This window comes from Canis lupus, chromosome 35, assembly GCF_048164855.1.
Source record: "Canis lupus baileyi chromosome 35, mCanLup2.hap1, whole genome shotgun sequence".
Lineage (NCBI taxonomy): Eukaryota > Metazoa > Chordata > Mammalia > Carnivora > Canidae > Canis > Canis lupus.
Window position 1 is genome coordinate 27371194 of NC_132872.1, and position 21760 is coordinate 27392953.

General features: G+C 36.8%; 1 protein-coding gene across 23 annotated transcripts in view; it reads right to left on the reverse strand.

Moving 5' to 3' along the window:
• Nucleotides 1-21760, reverse strand: part of EPHA6 (EPH receptor A6) — an 872277-nt gene that overhangs the window by 671428 nt on the left and 179089 nt on the right. For all 23 annotated transcript variants that reach the window (XR_012024450.1, XR_012024449.1, XR_012024448.1 and 20 more), the window contains one exon: nucleotides 4805-5468. Coding sequence is in view for 20 of the 23 variants with exons in the window: in XM_072812315.1 (XP_072668416.1) it covers nucleotides 4805-5468 (664 nt within the window). In the remaining 3 variants the exon portion in view is untranslated. The remainder of the gene's footprint in view (nucleotides 1-4804; nucleotides 5469-21760) is intronic.

Here is a 21760-nt window from a genome sequence, read left to right on the forward strand (position 1 = left end):
AAGAACATAGTGCTCCTTGGAACTAGTGGATAGGCAGTGAGATAAGGAAATGAATGAGAAACAGGAAGAATGAAAAAATGGAGAAACAGAGGAGGGGATAGAAATAGGGAAGGAAAACACAAAGACCAGACTGAGAAATATTGAGGCTTTAGTTCTTGGTCTGGTATCAATTACTGAATGGCCTCAGGGAATAAAATTCTGTTCTCAGTAATTCAGCATCCTGATTTATAAAATGAGGGAGAAAGATATTTTTAAAACTATTTTATATATTTACTTGAGAGAGAAAGAGAAAGCAAGTGAGAGAGCACAAGCAGGGGGAGGGAGAGGGAGAAGCAGGCTCCCCGCTGAGCAGGGAGCACATGGGGGCTCAATCCCAGAACCCCTGCGATCATGACCTGAGCTGAAGACAGATGCTCATCAACTGAGCCACCGAGGTGCCGCAGGTAAGATAATTCTTATGGCTTTTCAGATCTAAAGCAACTAGATCTGATCTACTGCAATCTTTTCTGAAGAAAACTTTACTATTTCACAGAAAGGAGAAGAAACAAAGCACTACAGAGCACTCGGTAGGTATATCAATAGTGTCTGCCTGTAAGTACAAGTAGAGCTTGGTTCTCTCAATGCCTTATGATGACTCATATCAATAAATTTTTTACCCTGAATTACATATATGTTTTTAAAATACTCCTCCTTTATCTGACAGCCCTGGTGAAACAGACATATATATAATTTTATAAATAAGGAGGCTGAAAACAGAAAGAAAGAAAGAAAGAAAGAAAGAAAGAAAGAAAGAAAGAAAGAAAGAAAGAAAGAAAGAAAGAAAGAAAGAAAGAAAGAAAAAAAGAAAGAAAGAAAAAAAGAAAGAAAGAAAGAAAGAAAGAAAGAAAGAAAGAAAGAAGAAAGAAAGAAAGAAAGAAAGAAAGAAAGAAAGAAAGAAAGAAAGAAAGAAAGAAAGGAAGGAGAAGAAAAGAAAAGAAAAAGAAAAAGAAAAAGAAAAAGAAAAAGAAAAAGAAAAAGAAAAAGAAAAAGAAAAAGAAAAAGAAAGAAAGAAGAAAGAAAGAGAAAGAGGAGGGGGAAGATGGAGGGAAGGAAGGAAGAAAGAAATGGGACAACTCAGAGCACCCACCCAATAACCACAGAGATCCAATCCAAGGTAGTAGATGTGGGATGCAAAGCACACTCCCTGCCTTACTATAAGAGACCCTGACAACATCCAGCTGGATTTCAGACTCACAATGGACCAGGCACTGCTGTGTTCCCAGCCCTTAGGAAGGGGAGAATCTTTTGCAATTACCCTGTCTATATCCCATGTGTATGGTGTGTGTGAGGAACTATAACTTACCTGTTTAGTTCTTAGTTTTCCAGGTCAAGAGGAACTTGAGCTATGAGGTTTCATTTACATCCTGAGCTAATTTTAAATGGTACTCTTCTGGACGTCAACACCGTGCATAACGGAATAAATGTTTGGGAAGATGTGGGGTTTTGTGCCTGAAAGAGGGACTTGAATCATGAAAATCCAGAGTGGACTGTGGCATACTGTCACACTGGCAGCTCCCCCTAAACATATTTCCAGGAATTCACCCCCTTGTATAGTACCCCCTCATATACTCACTCTACCTGGCCATGTGGAAAACTCCCTCCTAAGGCAGCCACTGCACTATAAAAAAATCTTAGACCTAACACCAATAAAAAATAAATTTATTATTTAAAAAAATAATAAAAAAAATAAAGGGTTAAAAAAATGAAATAGGGAAAAAAAAATCTTAGACCAGATTCTTAAATGATGAGACACCACATAGAAATAAACTCTGGAAGATGAGAGGTCATTCTGACATTCCAGCCTCACGGCTGAATTCAGCTGCATTAGTGACCTTTGCGTACCCTAAAGCAAAAGAACTGCCCAGTTGAGCCCTGAGAAATCATAAATTGGTGTGGTTTTAAGCTAGTAAGTTTGGGTTATTTTATCTCAATAACAACAGATAAATAAAACATAAGATTCATTTATATTTATCTCTACAACCTACGAAGGTGATTAACAGATTAATAGGTACTCAAAAATGTTAAGAGCTCAACTAAATGAAATGTTCTAACAAAACAGACCAAAAGAAATGATAGAAAGACACTGTTTTTTCTTCTTCAATTATATATATATAATATATACATATTATATATACACACACACATATACACACACATATCTCACATTATATATGTGACCATATGCTATCTGACATATGATTTTATTCATATAAGTTCCAATCAATTGGCCATTTAGGTTACATGTAATTCAGAGATTTGGTTATGAAATAAGTTGTTGATGGATGGTGATAGAATCTGATAAAAAATATTATCAAAGGAAATAAAGGAATAATACAAAATGTCAAAAGCAGACACTTAAGTAAGTACTCTGAAATGGAGACCGGTGGTAGTATAAAATACCTGTCTAAAAATGAGGTGTCTTAACATTCACTCTGGCTTCCCCTGTGTTTGTAAACAGTAATTTATTGTATTCAATTGGATCTAAGCAGATTCACGTGTTTTTATTAGTTCTCCATATACTTTATCATGAGTTGACTAGTACCACTACATTATTTATGGATAAGGAAACTATGCTTTCAAAGCTAATAAGCCATAGATTTAGAATTCAAGCTTGATTCTTCCAATTTCTGCTATCCACTACAAGGAGATGATGAACATTTGTATTACCTCCACTCTCTATTTCTAGAATCAAATAAATTAAAATAAAGATAACAAGCCATAAAATAGATGAGTCTACCAGTAGCTCTACATAAGCTGATAATGATTACCGTTTGTCCAAAATCATCCTTACCTAACAAATACAAGAATTTTAAGGCATATAAATAAGAATGCAATTCACAGAGTAAACATACTAATTAAGAAAAAATATAGCCATCAATAACTGTCACTACTTCTTATTCCATGATTAATACCATAAAAATACAAATAGTTAATAAAAGCTAATCATACAAGTCCTGAGAATTATTCTTTGCATATTTTAAAAATCTTTATTATTTTTACCAATGAATGCCCAGCTTCTATGTAAATTAAATTAAACCATGTTAAAATTAAACCATGTTAAAACTACACGGTTAAGTATGTGTAATGTTTTATCCTTAACTTTTATTATCCTCTTAATTCCACTGATTATTCACATATATTAATTTTTCTTCAGTTTATTTTCCAATGTGTAGATACATCCTATAAAACCCCCTCAAAGAATAATTTCTGACTATTCCATCCTAAATCCTTGTCAAGGGTGAATAAAAATTTAGAATTCAATCTATTGATAAGCTTCAGGGAAACATCTTTTAAAAATCAGGGGAGAAAAGCTGGTTCATGCTTTATAAAAACTATACCACATATAAGATATTAATATTTTTAAACAAACACAATCATCATTGGAAACTCTAGTGAAATCTTCAACATTCAAGAGCACAAGTGTTTATAAATAGATAAGACCTTAAAAAATTCACATATATTTTCCATGACCCTTATATGTATACAAGTATGTTTTTCCTTGTTTATTCTCATCTTTTTTAAAGAACATGAATATATCACTAACAAAGAAGTAAATAAATTCAACATGGTGCTACAGAAAACAAACTTATAAATCAACTACCATTAAGTATGAAATATCTGTATTGTTACTATTTATCAAGCCATAATTTTATTTCTATATTTGTGTTTTGATTACAAGTCCCAATCCAAACACAATTGATGTATATTATCTCTATGTAAAATTTTTAAATGTATAAATTTATTAGATTAATAAGCTTTCACAAAATGCATCATATAAAGAAAAAATCTTCCATCTTAAAAATTATATTGTTATCATATCATTGTGAAAGAGATGGTTCTAAACTTAGTTAGCATTGTGTTGTATTAATATTTCCTAAAAAATCTTACACAAATACTACTATTACAACAACTAAAAGGTAATTTGTTACGTGGTGAGAAATTGTATTAAATAGTAGCAAAAGATAGGGGTGCCTGGGTGGCACAGTCTGTGAAGAGATCTACCCTTAGTTTTCTGATCTACTCTTACTTAGTTTCCCATCAGGTCAGGTCGTTAGCTCAGGCTCCTAACTGTTTCCCCTCTCACTTTGCCCTTCCCTGCCAGGGCGTGCACACATGCATGTGTGGGTGTGTGTGGGTGTGGGCACACGTGTGCACTCTCTCCCTCAAATAAAGAAGTCTTAAAAATAGTAGCAAAAGATAAATTAAGCTCTGACATAGTCAGTATTCAATCACCAAACATATAACACCTGCATAAATTATCCTGTATGTTTTTGAAACATATATGTGAATTCCTCACTTATTTAAATATAACTTTATCTTACCTAGGAACTATTCAATTACTACAATTCAACATGAAGGAGAATTATTTTCAAACTATCTTTAAATGCCACATTCTAAGTTATCAAACATGAAAGTTGAGCAAACGTCCATTTTGAATCCCTTTTGTTTTTTGTTGCTGTTATTAATTTTGCTTTACTTTATAAAAACTAGGTGAATACAGCCATTCATATGGCTTAACTACTTTATTAAGTCAATATGGAAGAATCGCTTGTCATGGTATAGAATTTATTTTACATGTTTATACACACTTCCTAGGAGAAAAAAATAATAAGAAACTATCTTATAGTTAATAATTTCTTCCACAATCAATTCTGCCAGTAATTTCATCTGAAAATGTATTACTTGAAAATGAATGTAAAACAAATTTGCCTCTTTAAAACATCATTTAAATGCATGATAAGTTATTTGAGTGCATCTTTCTTACCGTGACAAGAACCATCGATTTCTTCATATCCTGTACTGCAGATACACCTTCCAAGAGGAACCAGCCAATCTCCATCAGCTCCACAATAGAGTTTAGGAGTATCACGCTCTTCTGCACTCTTCACACAAGAGCCCCTTACTTCAACCAAAGAAGAAGAATCAACCCTTGGGATGGTGTCAGGAAACATAGCCAAGTTACGAACAGTGAAGGGGCACTTTTTGTAGAAAACACGAACTGAGACCAGAGCAATGCATGCCCCAATGTCTTGGAAAGCCAGATAAAATCCTTTCCTTTCTATAGGCCCCACCTCACGAATTTCTGTGTTAAGTTTCAGGATACGATCACCCAAATCCATCTGGGTAAAGCTTTCATCAGCAGCAATTGTGTCAATCTTTGTATATTGGCTTGGCTTGAATTTGATTCCATGGGACTCATCTGATTCCACATAATACAGATTAAATGTTTCTTTGCAAGTTCCCAAAACCCAGGGAATGCTGTTACAATCCCTCAATGTAAACTTCATTTCCACATAAATTTTCTGTGCTGCATCACGGGAGATCCAGTTTGTTCGAAGCCAGTTGTTTTGGTTTGGTTCCATTACATTGCAGACCTGGTACGTGTGAATGGGCCTATTGTGTTCATCCATTTCAGTGATAGCATCCCACTGCAAGAAGAAAAAAAAAATTAAATGATTGTAAAACAACAGTGGTTTAAAGAGATATGATTACTTCCAAAATTTTCTATTTTAGCAAAGAAATATAAATAGAAAGGATACAAATGAAGCAATGCAAAGCACCAATGCAGCAGGATTTTAACTTTTTAACCATGGACCTCTGGCTAAAAGTATAGGTTCTGGACATACCAACTATCCTGGTATGAAGCTTGCTTTCCTACATATTAGATCAAGAGCTACTTAATTTCACCTCTTGTTTCCTAAACTGTAAAATGGTGCTAATAATAGTACATGTTTCCTATGGTTGTTACAAGGCATAAGTTACTTAATAGATGCAAAGCAATGTGAATAGTTCTTGGTACACTGTAAGAATATAAAATAACATCCATTATATGATCAAAATAAACAGACTGATGACAAATACACTGTGGTTACCAACCTGCCTTCATATCCAATTTGCCACAAATTGAGATATATTTAGCAGTATTCAATTAAATATTTACATGTCTGACAGAAAACAGACATAAATAAGGCCACAGACTTATTCAAGAAATATTCATGAGGCACTATTCTAGACTCTGGGAATACAGCAGTGACTGGCTGAACCCTGCTTTTGTGAAGCTTAGAGTGAGGAGAGACAATAAAAATTGTAAATGAGTAAACTGAAAAATATGGTAGAAAATACAATGGGAAAAATTAAGGCAGGGAGATGGAAAAGAGGGTTGCGATTTTAAATAGGGTGCCCAGAAAAAGCCTTACTAAGGTGGTGACATTTAAGCAATGTCGTGGCAGTGAGAGAGTGAATGAACCTTGCCAAGAAGAAACAGTTCAAATACCCTTAGTCAGGAGTATAGAGATATATCTTAGGAACAGTATGAATGGGCACGGGAAGCACATAGGTAACAGGACAGAAAAAAAAAAGGACAAAAATAAGCATTTTAAAGCGCTCTAGGGACACCTGGGTGGCTCAGTGGTTGAGCGTCTGCCTTTGACTCAGGTCGTGATCCCAGGTCCTAGAATCGAGTCCCATGTCGGGTTCCCCGCAGCGAGCCTACTTCTCCCTCTGCCTGGGTGTCTCTCTCTGTGTCTCTCATGAATAAATAAATAAAATCTTAAAAAAAATAAAGCACTCTATAAGCATTTTAAGCTTTTAGCTTTTATCCTGAGCTTCATCATTTGATTATCTTCACTTCTACATGTTGACATTGAGCATTCCATTTATTTGCATTGAAAAATTCTGCTTATCCTTTTTTTTTTAAATTTTAATAAAAATCTTTAAGTATCGAAAGAAATTGGCATTGTCAGTATTTACACATCTAATACGGGTAATTCCAAATTATAATTTCAAAGTGTAATTGTATATTATTTGCATAGTAATAGTGATAATTTTCAACAGATTTGAAAAAACATTCTGGTCAATTTATAGCCTTTTTGGGAAAACATGTTAGTCATCATAGTTTCTCATTTTTACCAAAGTAAAATGGAAATAATAAACTGTTTTCTATAGTGATTAAGTATTTTATTTCCTAATACCATACTTCAGTGATTTATAATAAGATTATTTAACACATCCCGTTTGCAGTTTCTTACTTTAATTGGCTGTAGAGAGTCACTTAATCAAGACTGGTTGAATTTCAATTAGCGGTTTCTTTTTTTTTTTTTTTTTTAAAGATTTTATTTATTTATGATAGTCACACAGAGAGAGAGAGAGAGGCAGAGACACAGGCAGAGGGAGAAGCAGGCTCCATGCAGGGAGCCCGATGTGGGATTCGATCCCGGGTCTCCAGGATCGCGCCCTGGGCCAAAGGCAGGCGCCAAACCGCTGCGCCACCCAGGGATCCCATCAATTAGCGGTTTCAAATAGAATGGCTACTTTCTTCAGTTTACAGGACAGTTATGACATCAACCACTTCCAATATCTACTGTATATTTCTATAAATTTATGTTGTCAAGCAACCTTAAAAACAATCTGCATCTAAAAATTTTGTTTATAAGTTGCTAACTTGAAATTCAGAGCATATTTTCCAGGAGAAATACTAAGTTCCCTTGGAATTGTGGGTATAATCTTGCAAAACACCGCTGATAAACACAGTAGTTATCCAATAATCTCATGAAGATGCATGCAATTACCCATCTCAATGTTTTCCATCTTAGTGATCACGGGTCTTATCTGACTCTTACACTGAATTTAAGGCATACCAGCACTATCATAGCTCATTATAAATATAAGATTTTATTTATTTATTCATGAGAAACACAGAGAGAGAGGCAGAAACACAGGCAGAGGGAGAAGCAGGCTCCTCACAGGGAGCCCAACATGGGACTTGATCCCGGGTCCCCAGGATCACGACCTGGACCGAAGGCGGCGCTAAACAGCTGAGCCACCCGGTTGCCCATAGCTCATTTTAAAGGCAAATTAACCATTTAGAATATAAGCAGTGAAACAAGATGCAAATAATAAAGTCTATGAACTACCAAAATCAGTATCCAAAATTCTAAGGATTTAACCGATTAGAGAGCCTCTGAGGTACTCAGCTAAGGATTATTCTGTTTTTAGAAAATTTTCCTTTTTTTTTTTTTTACGATTTTAGAGAATTTTCTAATCAGAACTGATCTTATTTCTCAGGAAATGTATATAATTATGATCTAACTGCATCCTCTACTCTCCCATATTGAAGTACAGAGCTATATTCTCAATAAATTCTGTTTGAATAATTACATTTTAACATTGTCACACTATACCTCTTCATACTAATAAAAAGTAGTAACCATGCTCATTACAATCAATTCTCCCAAAATGAGATTTAATTAAAATGTCAAAAATGGCCTCTTGTGATAAAAAAAAATCTGAAATCATTTCATATGTTTATTTAAAAATATGTTGGGTTTGGCAGAAAAGTATTTATAAAGAAGGAAGGGTCAGGAATGGGAAAAATATAACATACATTCACTGAACAAGGGTCATTTGAACCAAGGGATGAGGAAATGACAAAATATACACAGAGAATGAGAAATGTGGTTCTTCTCCAAGATATTGCATAAAGATTCTAACAAAATGGTGCATCATTTTCTGGGTTAAATTTGTGATATTCAATGGTCTATGTAGTGTTTCTTCTCTCTTTAATTTTTAAAAGAGAAATCAGAATTAGATTTGGATACCCAAATAGTTAAAACAGATCAACATTTAGATTTATTTTGTCATATCCAAAAACACTGAAAGTCACTGAAATTAGATTTTTAAATTTGGATCTGGCTACTTAAAACAAGAATATAAAATCAAAATTGGTATAAGATCTAAAAGACCACCTCTGTAGTCTAAAGGCTGTAGGAGTGACTCCAACTAGCTCATTCCCAACTCTTTACTCTGCCCCTTCCTTGTCTCTCCCACAGAAAACCCAATAAAGGCTCTAGCTCAGGCTTTCCCTTCCCTGACTTCTGTGACTTGACCAAAACTTGTCACCTCCTCTGTGGCCCTGACTGGCACAGGGTTACTTCTTTATTGAGTCCTGTGAATAGAGTAAACTTTGTTTTTCCAAGTCTAGTTCTTGTTTCCTCCAGGGGCCACGTGGACCTTCCCATAACATATCCAACATTAACCTTCTTAGAACAAATAGCTTATGGGGTCATGAGACGGTCTTTCTGACAACCCCTCAGAAGACAACCGATTCTTGCCTAACCAAAAGCTTTCCCTGAGCCAGACACTTTATGTGGCCAAGTTTTTCTCTATGCATCCCATATTAATTCATATATCTACTCCTTGGTCTAAAAAAAAAGATTCATAAAATGACCGTATAACAAACTCTCTCTGTTCTATTCATCCAGGCAGTAAGAGCAGATACGGGTGTAAGATACTCTGTATGTATTACAATAATTAAACAAAGATGGCATTAGATTGAGGCAGCTTTAATGCCTTTGCAAGACTACTTAAGCAAACTGAAACCTAAACTATGGTAAATTCCTATAAATGCTCCAACTTTAAAAAAAAAAACAAAACCTATGTACAATCAATCACAAGAAGCCCAACCAGGCTTTCCCAAATAAGACACCCACTTAAGCTACAATCAAATAATTTCCTTGCTTTGCTTGCACATCTGCTCTTTAAAAGCCGTTTCCCTAGCTCCTGTTTGTGGAGAGTGACCCCTAACCCCTATGGGTTTAACTCTGATTCAAATTGATGCTTATTCAAATGCACTCTTAGAAATTTTAGTATGCCTCAGTTTACCTTTTAATACACATACAACTAGTTTTGCTCTACTGGGCTCTTTTCTACATTATTTGTGAGTTGTTTTATAATATTAGTATTTTAAGTCATATATATAATATGAAAAAAATTAAGCAAGGCGTTAGGATATTTTGAGGTCAGTTCCTATTATATAAAAGCAAGTGGCTGGGCAGCCTGGGTGGCTCAGCGGTTTAGCGCCACCTTCAGCCCAGGGTGTGATCCTGGAGACCTGAGATCGAGCCCCACATCGGGCTCACTGCATGGAGCCTGCTTCTCTGACTGCCTGTGTCTCTGCCTCTCTCTCTCTCTGTGTCTCTCATGAATAAACAAATAAAATCTTAAAAAATAAATAAATAAAAGCAAGTAGCTGATAGAACTGACCAACTTAATTTCTATTTTTTTTAAGATTTTATTTATTTATATGAGAGAAGGAGCCTATGAACTCCTGGATGCATGCAAGTGGTGGGGAGGTGCAGAGGGAGAAGCAGGTTCCTGACTGAGCAGGGAGCCCCATGTGCGGCATAATATCAGGACCCAGGGATCATCACCTGAGCCAAGGGACTGACAGGGAGCCCACATGGGGTCAATCCCGGGACCTAGGGATCATGACCTGAGCCGAAGGCAGACACTTAACTGACTGACCCACCCAGGTATTAGGCTTGACCAACTTAATTTCAATTGCAGAACTAAAGATAGTTTTGATTATTTCATTGTACAATTTCTCCAGTTACAAGTATTGTGTACATCTAAATATTTTACACTACAGAATGCTATGCGTGTGTTTGTTTTAAAGGAACTTTTACACCTTGGAAACACGTGGTACAGAATTAAAGTTACCAAAAGTTTGTGTATATGACTGAATGCTTTATGGCACCTAAGAATATTTCTCCACTGATGGATGTCTTAGGCAGCTAGTTTAAAGTGAATGCTTCTTAGAAGTGACAGGAAATCTAAAGAGCTATGAGCAGTACTTAATCCATTTATGCCTTAGGTTCTCTAAAAACTTGTCTCCACCCACACAACGAGAATTTTTGTTACCATAGCAAGCTAAATAAACTAGGCCAAAAAGCTGGATTCCTTTTGGGCATAGAAAATTAGAACAGGGAAATTAATTCTTAATGCAACCAGCAGTCATTGTGAATCAGATTTCTTTCTTTTTTCGGAGAACAAAATAAGGCAATCAAATAGCCTTTCTAGGCAAGAATATTCAGACAATTTGCTGGTAAATTGACCCAAACTTCTAAACTGCAGATGTAAATCTTTCGAATTTATACTTTCTTCTCTCTGAAAATCTTTGGAATTCATCAGGAATATAAACATTTATTGCAAAAATAAATGTTAAAAATTTTAAATAAAAAGTCTTTCTCAGCATAGAAAGGGCTGTTGGTAAGTGAATTGTAATTTCAAATAGCAGTAATAAATTCTGATTACTTACTCAAAAACCACAGTTCAAGAAAACTTATAGGAAAAAAACAGAATTACCTCATACTAACATGCTCATCTTTAATCTCCAGACTGAAAAAGGAGCGGGGGGGGGGGGGGTCATATCCTAGATAACTTAGGACGCTAGACAGCTTCAGGGCTGGTCTGCTTTATGGAAAAAAGAAAAAATCAGTAAAAACCAAAGTTAAATATGCTGACAGTAGGGACTAGGGAAGTAAGCACTCTAATAACATTGAAGAATGAGATAGCTATAAAAAAAATTGGGGGTTTCACCTTTAGCCTGTGTTTCCTAAATGAGTAAGTACTGATTTATATGCATGTGAAACTGTTTTTCTCCCTTCCCTTCTCTCTCTGCCTTGAAAAAAAAATCACATACTACAATACCACTAGATATTCTAATATTAAAAATTACTAAGTCTTAAATTTATTTTTGTCTCCATTTATAATAGATCACAGCTATAAACTAAATGGGAAATAAACATGGTGAAAAATATTTTTTCTTGTTTTATTTCTTTAAAATGTGGTTTTAATAAATATATAAAGAGAAGATATACAAAAAATAGAAAATAACAAAAGATCATTTCAGGAGGAGGGGCAAGATGGCGGAAGAGGAGGGTCCCCAAATCACCTGTCCCCACCAAATTACCTAGATAACCTTCAACTTATCCTGAAAATCTACGAATTCAGCCTGAGATTTAAAGAGAGACCAGCTGGAACGCTACAGGGAGAAGAGGTCGCGCTTCTATCAAGGTAGGAAGACGGGGACAAAGAAATAAAGACACAAAAGGCCTCCAAGGAGGAGGGGCCCCGGGAGGAGCCGGGCTGAGGCCGGGGCGAGGGTCCCCAGGACAGGAGAGCCCCATCCCGGAGACGCAGGAGCTGCACCGACCTTCCCGGGGGAAAGGGGCTCAGGGAGGTGGAGCAGGATCCTGTGGGCTCAGGGGACACTAACAGGCACCTGCGCCCCGGGGGAGTGCGCCGAGCTCCCTAAGGGCTGCAGTGCGCACGGGGTACCCGGAGCAGCTCGGGGGGGCTCGGGGGCGGCTGCGCGGAGGGGGCTGCGGGGGGGAGCAGCTCGGGGGGCTCGGGGGCGGCTCCGCGGAGGGGCCTGCGGGGCGGGAGCAGCTCGGGGGGCTCGGGGGCGGCTCCGCCGAGGGGGCTGCGGGGGGGAGCAGCTCGGGGGGGCTCGGGGGCGGCTCCGCGGAGGGGGCTGCGGGGGGGAGCAGCTTGAGGGGAGCTGGGGGGCGGCTCCGCGGAGGGGGCTGCGGGGCACAGAGCAGCTGGGGGGGGCTCGGGGGCGGCTCCGCGGAGGAGGCTGCGGGGGCGGCTCCGCGGAGGGGCTGCGGGGCGGGAGCAGCTGGGGGGGGCTCGGGGGCGGCTCCGCGGAGGTGGCTGTGGGGCGGGAGCAGCTCGAGGGGGCTCGGGTGGAGGAAGAGGCTCCGCGGAGGGGGCTGCGGGGCGGGAGCAGCTGGGGGAGGGGGGGCTCAGGCGGAGGAAGAGGCTCTGCGGAGGGGCTGCGGGGCGGGAGCGCGAATCCAACAGCGCAGGTCCCCGAGCACAGGGCACCAGGACAAAGCCCAGGATCCGGCCTCCCCCCGGACAGGCAGAGGCCGGGAGGGCCCAGGACAGCAAGGACGCTCCTGCCCCGAGCTGAGATCAGCGGCACCGCACTGGAGCCTCCAGGCCCTGCAGACAGAGCTCCGGAGCTACTCTGGGAGCTGAATGCAGGGCTCCAGAGCTGCCCCACCACTGGGGTTGTTCCTCCTGGGGCCTCACGGGGTAAACAACCCCCACTGAGCCCTGCACCAGGCAGGGGCAGAGCAGCTCCCCCAACTGCTAACAGCTGAGAATCAGCACAACAGGCCCCTCCCCCAGAAGACTAGCTAGACAGACATGTTCCAGGGGAAGTCAAGGGACTTAAAGTACACAGAATCAGAAGATACTCCCCGTGGTTTTTTCTTTTTTTCTTTTTGATTTCTGATTGCTTGCCCCACCCTTTTTTTTCCCCTCTCTTTTTCTTTCTCTTTTTCTTCTCTTTTTTCCTTTTTTTCTTTTTTTTCTCTTTTCTTTCTTTCTCTTTTTCTCCTTTTCCCAATACAACTTGTTTTTGGCCACTCGGCACTGATCAAAATGACTAGAAGGAAAACCTCACCTCAAAAGAAAGAATCAGAAACAGTCCTCTCTCCCACAGAGTTACAAAATCTGGATTACAATTCAATGTCAGAAAGCCAATTCAGAAGCACTATTACATGCTACTGGTGGCTCTAGAAAACAGCATAAAAGGCTCAAGAGACTTCATGACTACAGAATTTAGATCCAATCAGGCTGAAATTAAAAATCAGTTGAATGAGATGCAATCCAAATTAGAAGTCCTAACAACAAGGGTTAACGAGGTGGAAGAACAAGTGAGTGACATAGAAGACAAGTTGATGGCAAAGAGGGAAACTGAGGAAAAAAGAGACAGACAATTAAAAGACCATGAAGACAGATTAAGGGAAATAAACGACGGCCTGAGGAAGAAAAACTTATGTTTAATTGGGGTTCCCGAGGGCGCCGAAAGGGACAGAGGGCCAGAATATGTATTTGAGCAAATCATAGCTGAAAACTTTCCTAATCTGGGAAGGGACACAGGCATTCAGATCCAGGAAATGGAGAGATCCCCCCACTAAAATCAATAAAATGATTTTATGAGAAAGGAGAGATCACTGCCAACACCAAGGAAATACAAACGATTTTAAAAACATATTATGAACAGCTATACGCCAATCAACTAGGCAATCTAGAAGAAATGGATGCATTCCTGGAAAGCCACAAACTACCAAAACTGGAACAGGAAGAAATAGAAAACCTGAACAGGCCAATAACCAGGGAGGAAATTGAAGCAGTCATCAAAAACCTCCCAAGACACAAAAGTCCAGGGCCAGATGGCTTCCCAGGGGGAATTCTATCAAACGTTTAAAGAAGAAACCATACCTATCCTACTAAAGCTGTTTGGAAAGATAGAAAGAGATGGAGTACTTCCAAATTCGTTCCATGAGGCCAGCATCACCTTAATTCCAAAACCAGACAAAGACCCCACCAAAAAGGAGAATTACAGACCAATATCCCTGATGAACATGGATAAAAATTCTCAACAAGATACTAACCAATAGGATACAACAATACATTAAGAAGATTATTCACCTTGACCAAGTGGGATTTATCCCCGGGATGCAAAGCTGGTTCAACACTCGTAAAACAATCAATGTGATTCATCATATCAGCAAGAGAACAAACAAGAACCATATGCTCCTCTCAAGAGATGCAGAGAAAGCATTTGACAAAATAGAGCATCCATTCCTGATCAAAACTCTTCAGAGTGTAGGGATAGTGGGAACATTCCTCAACATCTTAAAAGCCATCTATGAAAAGCCCACAGCAAATATCATTCTCAATGGGGAAGCACTGGGAGCCTTTCCCCTAAGATCAGGAACAAGACAGGGATGTCCACTCTCACCACTGCTATTCAACATAGTACTGGAAGTCCTAGCCTCAGCAATCAGACAACAAAAAGACATTAAAGGCATTCAAATTGGCAAAGAAGAAGTCAAACTCTCCCTCTTCGCCGATGACATGATACTCTACATAGAAAACCCAAAAGCCTCCACCCCAAGATTGCTAGAACTCATACAGCAATTCGGTAGTGTGGCAGGATACAAAATCAACGCCCAGAAATCAATGGCATTTCTATACACTAACAATGAGACTGAAGAGAAATTAAGGAGTCAATCCCATTTACAATTGCACCCAAAAGTATAAGATATCTAAGAATAAACCTAACCAAAGAGGTAAAGGATCTATACCCTCAAAACTATAGAACACTTCTGAAAGAAATTGAGGAAGACACAAAGAGATGGAAAAATATTCCATGCTCATGGATTGGCAGAATTAATATTGTGAAAATGTCAATGTTACCCAGGGCAATTTACACATTTAATGCAATCCCTATCAAAATACCATGGACTTCCTTCAGAGAGTTAAAACAAATTATTTTTAGATTTGTGTGGAATCAGAAAAGACCCCGAATAGCCGGGGGAATTTTAAAAAAGAAAACCATAACTGGGGGCATCACAATGCCAGATTTCAGGTTGTACTACAAAGCTGTGGTCATCAAGACAGTGTGGTACTGGCACAAAAACAGACACATAGATCAATGGAACAGAATAGAGAACCCAGAAGTGGACCCTGAACTTTATGGTCAACTAATATTCGATAAAGGAGGAAAGACTATCTATTGGAAGAAAGACAGTCTCTTCAATAAATGGTGCTGGGAAAATTGGACATCCACATGCAGAAGAATGAAACTAGACCACTCTCTTTCACCATACACAAAGATAAACTCAAAATGGATGAAATATCTAAATGTGAGACAAGATTCCATCAAAATCCTAGAGGAGAACACAGGCAACACCCTTTTTGAACTCGGCCACAGTAACTTCTTGCAAGATACATCCAGGAAGGCAAAAGAAACAAAAGCAAAAATGAACTATTGGGACTTCATCAAGATAGGAAGCTTTTGCACAGCAAGGGATACAGTCAACAAAACTAAAAGACAACCTACAGAATGGAGAAGATATTTGCAAATGACGTATCAGATAAAGGGCTAGTTTCCAAGATCTATAAAGAACTTATTAAACTCAACACCAAAGAAACAAACAATCCAATCATGAAATGGGCAAAAGACATGAAGAAAAATCTCACAGAGGAAGACATAGACATGGCCAACATGCACATGAGAAAATGCTCTTCATCACTTTCCATCAGGGAAATACAAATCAAAACCACAATGAGATACCGCTTCACACCAGTGAGAATGGGGAAAATTAACAAGGCAGGAAACCACAAATGTTGGAGAGGATGCGGAGAAAAGGGAACCCTCTTACACTCTTGGTGGGAATGTGAACTGGTGCAGCCACTCTGGAAAACTGTGTGGAGGTTCCTCAACAAGTCAAAAATAGACCTGCCCTACGACCCAGCAGTTGCACTGTTGGGGATTTACCCCAAAGATACAGATGCAATGAAACGCCGGGACACCTGCACCCCTATGTTTATAGCAGCAATGTCCACAATAGCCAAACTGTGGAAGGAGCCTCGGTGTCCATCGAAAGATGAATGGATAAAGAAAATGTGGTTTATGTATACAATGGAATATTCCTCAGCCATTAGAAACGACAAATACCCACCATTTGCTTCAACGTGGATGGAACTGGAGGGTATTATGCTGAGTGAAGTAAGTCAATCAGAGAAGGACAAACATTATATGTTCTCATTCATTTGGGGAATATAAATAATAGTGAAAGGGAATAGAAGGGAAGGGAGAAGAAATGTGTGGGAAATATCAGAAAGGGAGACAGAACATAAAGACTCCTAACTCTGGGAAACGAACTAGAGGTGGTGGAAGGGGAGGAGGGCAGGGGGTGGGGGTGAATGGGTGACGGGCACTGAGGGGGGCACTTGACGGGATGAGCTTGGGTGTTATTTTGTATGTTGGTAAATTGAACACCAATAAAAAATAAATTTATTAAAAAAAAGATCATTTCAAAGATATAGAGTCAAAAAAGCAAAGGCCTTAAAGTTAGCTATCATTAATTAATTGATTAATTAATAAAGCAATGAGATAGCTTATTATTCAGACTTCTTCCAAAGGTAAAAGAAAAATAATCTAAAGATAGATTAAAGTAAAAAAAAAAGAAACAAGAATAAAATAATGATAAACCTATAATTCTTTCATGTATGCCTTGTTACCAAGTGTTTTGTAGTATGTGGCTGTAACTAATTATCTCTCAGGATTGAACTAAATTTAAATGAGAAAGGGATACAAGGGAAGAGAACCTTCAGCATCATTCTAAGAATGATAAAAATAGAAGAACTGAGAATGAAGAAAAGCTTTCATTTGGTAAAATGGCACATATTTGATTTGTTCCAAGCATTCTACTTCTTACCTTAGGTAATCCAAATAAACTAAAGTTTCTGAATGCACATAGGCATCTCATTATGTAACGTTGTAGTGGCTTAATTTTTAAATCATAAGCATCTAAAATTCTCAATCAAAGAAAAGCTTGTTAAAGGGGCCTTCTTATTCTAATGTGATATTTTCCTCAAAACCACTTAAATATTCACTTTGAGTCAATATACTGACATAAACTTAGAAAATTAGTGCCCTGAATACTGCTGCTAGGCATGTAGTTAATAACATAAATCTGTTTTTGCAGCAGAAAAGTGAAGGCTCTGCATTTAAATGATAACTACTTTCAGAGAATAAAACAAGAAACAAAATGTATCATGTGCAGATACATTTCTATTTCACTTTGGGCAAACATAAAACTTTTTTATTAGCGCTACAAAGATATTTAATAAAAAAAAGTACGAACTCAATGGCATGTCTAGAAGACAACTGCTGAGACTAAGTAAGTTTTATAAATAAATTTATTACTTTTGGTGCATTTGTCCTATTAACAGGATCAAAATATTATAGGAAAAAGGATAATTTCCATTAAGAAGAAATGATTCTTCCCATAAAAAATTTTCATATGAAGATTAAAAATTCTTACAGTCTATCTTCTGAATGTCTGAAAGCCTTAACTGGTATAAAAAGTTGAGATTTTTTCCTTTGAACAATGAAGATGCTATTAGTAGGATTTCTACAATAAAGATATGGTAAATATTCATCTTAATTACTCTGTCTTATGTTCAATAATACATGAATACCTTGCTTGTTTCTAGAGAACTTTGTAAATATAGAAAATCCTGGTTTATGGATGAGGATACTGACTTAAAGGTGGGAGTTGATTTCTTGAGTTTACAAAGAAAACAGAAGTGTCAATACCACAAGTATCTGAAAAGACCTATCGGTCCCTGTAGTCTTTGAACTAAAATAAATTTAAGTAGCTTGTAATATCCATCAGGGGAGGCACTTTGTTTTATTCATCACTCTATCCTTAGTACCAGGGGGATACAACACCAGGATCACAGTAGGTTCTATGTATTTGTTGAATACACACATGAATATTAGAAGGCTTTAATTCTAAACCAATTCTGAATGCTTCCACTAATGGGAGATTACTTCTTAAATCAGGATTCTAAATATCACACATTGTTCAGAAATATATACACTTTGAGCAATCTCCTAAACTAGTCATCTTATTTTAGAGCTTTCATAATGACTTAGCTGAACATAAAAATATCAGATGACTTAACTGAAGCCTGCAAACATCAGATGACACAGCCAGAATTATGCTAGTGAACGAGATTTTAAGTTAGGATGAAGAAATGGTATCAGGGATATATGTCTACAAAAGAAGAGAGAATGAACTCAGCAGGTGAAATAATACTGAGGCTGCTTGGAAGGTATTCTTCAATAGAGAAAGACTGTTATATAAAAAGGATTACTTACTGAAACAGTCAGATCATCTATCATTGCTCTAATTACTAATAAAGTCTTAGAGCCCTGATTCTGATTAACTTCCTACTTTAAGTAAAAGGTATAGTATTTAAGTATGTTAAATTATAAATTGGTAGTTTTTACAAACATAAAGTATGAAATAAATGAATATTCAAATTGTACATGTTAATGCAACTTGGTAGAAGAAACTTCCAAGAGAGTGGTATTCTATACACATTAAAGAAGAAAATGACTAGTGAAAGAGAAAGTATTTAAGCATATCAAACGCTGCTGAAAGGTCCAGGACAATAAAGAGAGCCCAATATCTACTGGATTTGTTAACAGAGAAGTTATTGCAGCTATGACAAGAAAAGGTTTGGTGTAATGCCAATGTGGGCAGAAGCACAATCTTCATGAAGAAATCTGGAGAAAAGTGCTTTCTTATTATAGACATGTAATGTGCAAAATATATTTGTAGAGATTATTCCAAAGTAAGAAGATGATTCTGTACATATCTTCTTAGTTTATGTTCTAGTCCATATGTTGTTTAACACTTCATAAAAATACCGATTTTGACTTGTTTTGTCAAAATACATTAGATCTCCACAATTCAATTAAAAATCTGACTCTACCCAGGACTACATTTCCATGGGAATGGTTCCTGGTAGGTCAAAACTTGACATCAAACTCATACATACAAAACTATGTTTAATAATCATCAGCCATTCCAATGGCCTTAAACATATTTCTTTCCACTAATTAATTGACTTAAAGATATAAATTACATCTGCCATATATGAATGTCTGACTTGAATAAATTATAATAGATTACATCATTAATTTTGCATATTTATATTCAATGATTCTTAAACATAGCATATAAGTACATATACAGTGGGAAAAGTATGAAAGCACAGGCACTATTCTTTTCTAATAACTCTGTGGGACTGGTTTTAAGTTATTAAAAAATTATTTTAGAATAACAAATTAGTGGTAACTAGAAGGAAAGTTTTACACTGCTGCGTCAAGTTGAGAATTTTCCCCTTATTTTAATTTCCCAAATTATTAATGATGTACAGTTTAGATGTATTATATTCTTTCTGTAAAACTATTTAAAAGAACTTCATGCTTTTATATAGGATCTGACACAATCATTACTGTGCAATAAGCCAGACAGTGTAATAAACTTACCCTGTTATTTCAAACAAACTTTAGAAAAAGTTCCATTAATCTTTTCTTAGGAAAAATTTTAAAAAGTCAATTATTATTTGAAACTAACTAAATAACCATGTTTAATAACCATTCACCTTGCAAACTTAAGGAAAAAACTATCCCTGAATATTACATATTATATTCTACAGAACAATAAACTAAAATTGCTGTTAGCATAGTAATAAAACTTATGATGCATCACATAGAATTTTAAGGTCATGTAGGGAACATAAATCTTTCAGCTCTGAAATATATTATATGGACCTAATGAAGGCAGGTACTTCTGTACTTAGGTGCTTTGTAAAAGACAAAAATAATTGGATGTTAATTATCATGTATATTTCTGATTAATCCAATATTTTTAAGAAAGAGAAAAACATTAGAGTATTATCAGTAAATATTTCTGAAATATTATATATAGTTACACTCTTAAAACACATTTAAATATACACATCTGTGTTTGCTCATTTTATATTTTCTTTGTGAAAATATATAATTCATAAACTCAAGCAAAACACTGCATATTTCCTAAGTAGATAAAAATCAAAAGTACATAGAACTAAACTAGGTGCTACAATTACTTAAGTATATATGATTTCCACAATTAAAAGCTTACATTCAAAGTTACTATAATGTCAAAAAACAAACAAATAAAAACAAAGTTGATATAATCTCTAACATTTATTTTCAAATCCTTTAGGATCTAACATATACTAAAGATAGTTAATATTTAGGGTAATAATCTAAAGTAAATGCAACAGTTTATAAGTCAATAGAAAATAATCAAGGAACATATTTGTCTGAGAAAATAGAAATATACTAAAGTACAAGAAAAAAAATCCAGGAAAAGGAGTCATAAGGGAGTGAAAAGAAAAAAATCATAAACCAACATATAAATAGAAGGTATATGATAGCTCCCGATAGAAGACAAAATATACATGTCAATTATCAAACAGTAATTGTTAAATAGCCACTTTTAAAAAATAAAGACTCCTGGATTTTATAATAAACAAAATCTAACTGCAATCTACAGTCACACTTTCAAATTTCCTTCTTTGAAAATTTGAATTAATTAATTTAATTAATTTCTTTGTTTAGAGTGTTCAGCCCTACTCTGTTACCTCTGTTTCCAAACTTATATGCAAAAATCTGTAAAAGTGCTTGGCAAAACAAAGAATCCTCCAATAACTAAAACACAAAGACACGCACAGGAAAGAATAACTGTCACACAACTGCATGTTGCTAATAAGAGTAACAACTAATATAAAATAACTCCAAAAAATTAGGGTCTTCCTAAAAAAAAAGTAAGGACTTCCTAAAAAATATATATATATATATTGGCATGATGGGTACCAATCATGAAAAACTTGGTAATGTATTTAAGAATCCTAAGAAGGTAAGGACTAGCAATTCCACTTCTAGGATTTTATCATAAGGCTTAAAAAATAACTGTGAAATAGTAAAATGAAAGAATGCCACTTAATCATTAAGACTCATTTTGAAAAGAACACTAAATGACTTAGAAAAATATCCATGATATATTAAGTGGAAAAGTTGAATAATAAAACAAGTTAACTAGGCTGGAAGATGGGGGTGGAGCAGGTTAGTAGACTCACCCTGATCCATGAATACAAGTAGATAAATATCAAATCATCCTAAATAACCCAGAAATAGACTTCATGACTGGCAGAACGAACTCCACAACTAAAGGCAGAAAAGAAGCCACATCCAAGAAAGAAGGAAGTGTGGAAGCAATTTGGGAGAGAAAGCCGCTGTGGTGGGGAGGAAGCTGTGGTTGCAGCGAAGGGTAAGAAACACACATCAGGTGAACATGCAGGGAAAATGAATCCCCGTAACAACTGGCTTGCAAAATGAGAAGGACCAAATTTCCTAAGTTCTGGGGACTCGCAGGGCTTACAGCCTGGAGTTTTCTGTTTTCTTTTGTTTTGAAAGGTTTTATTTATTTATTCACAAGTAACTCAGAGA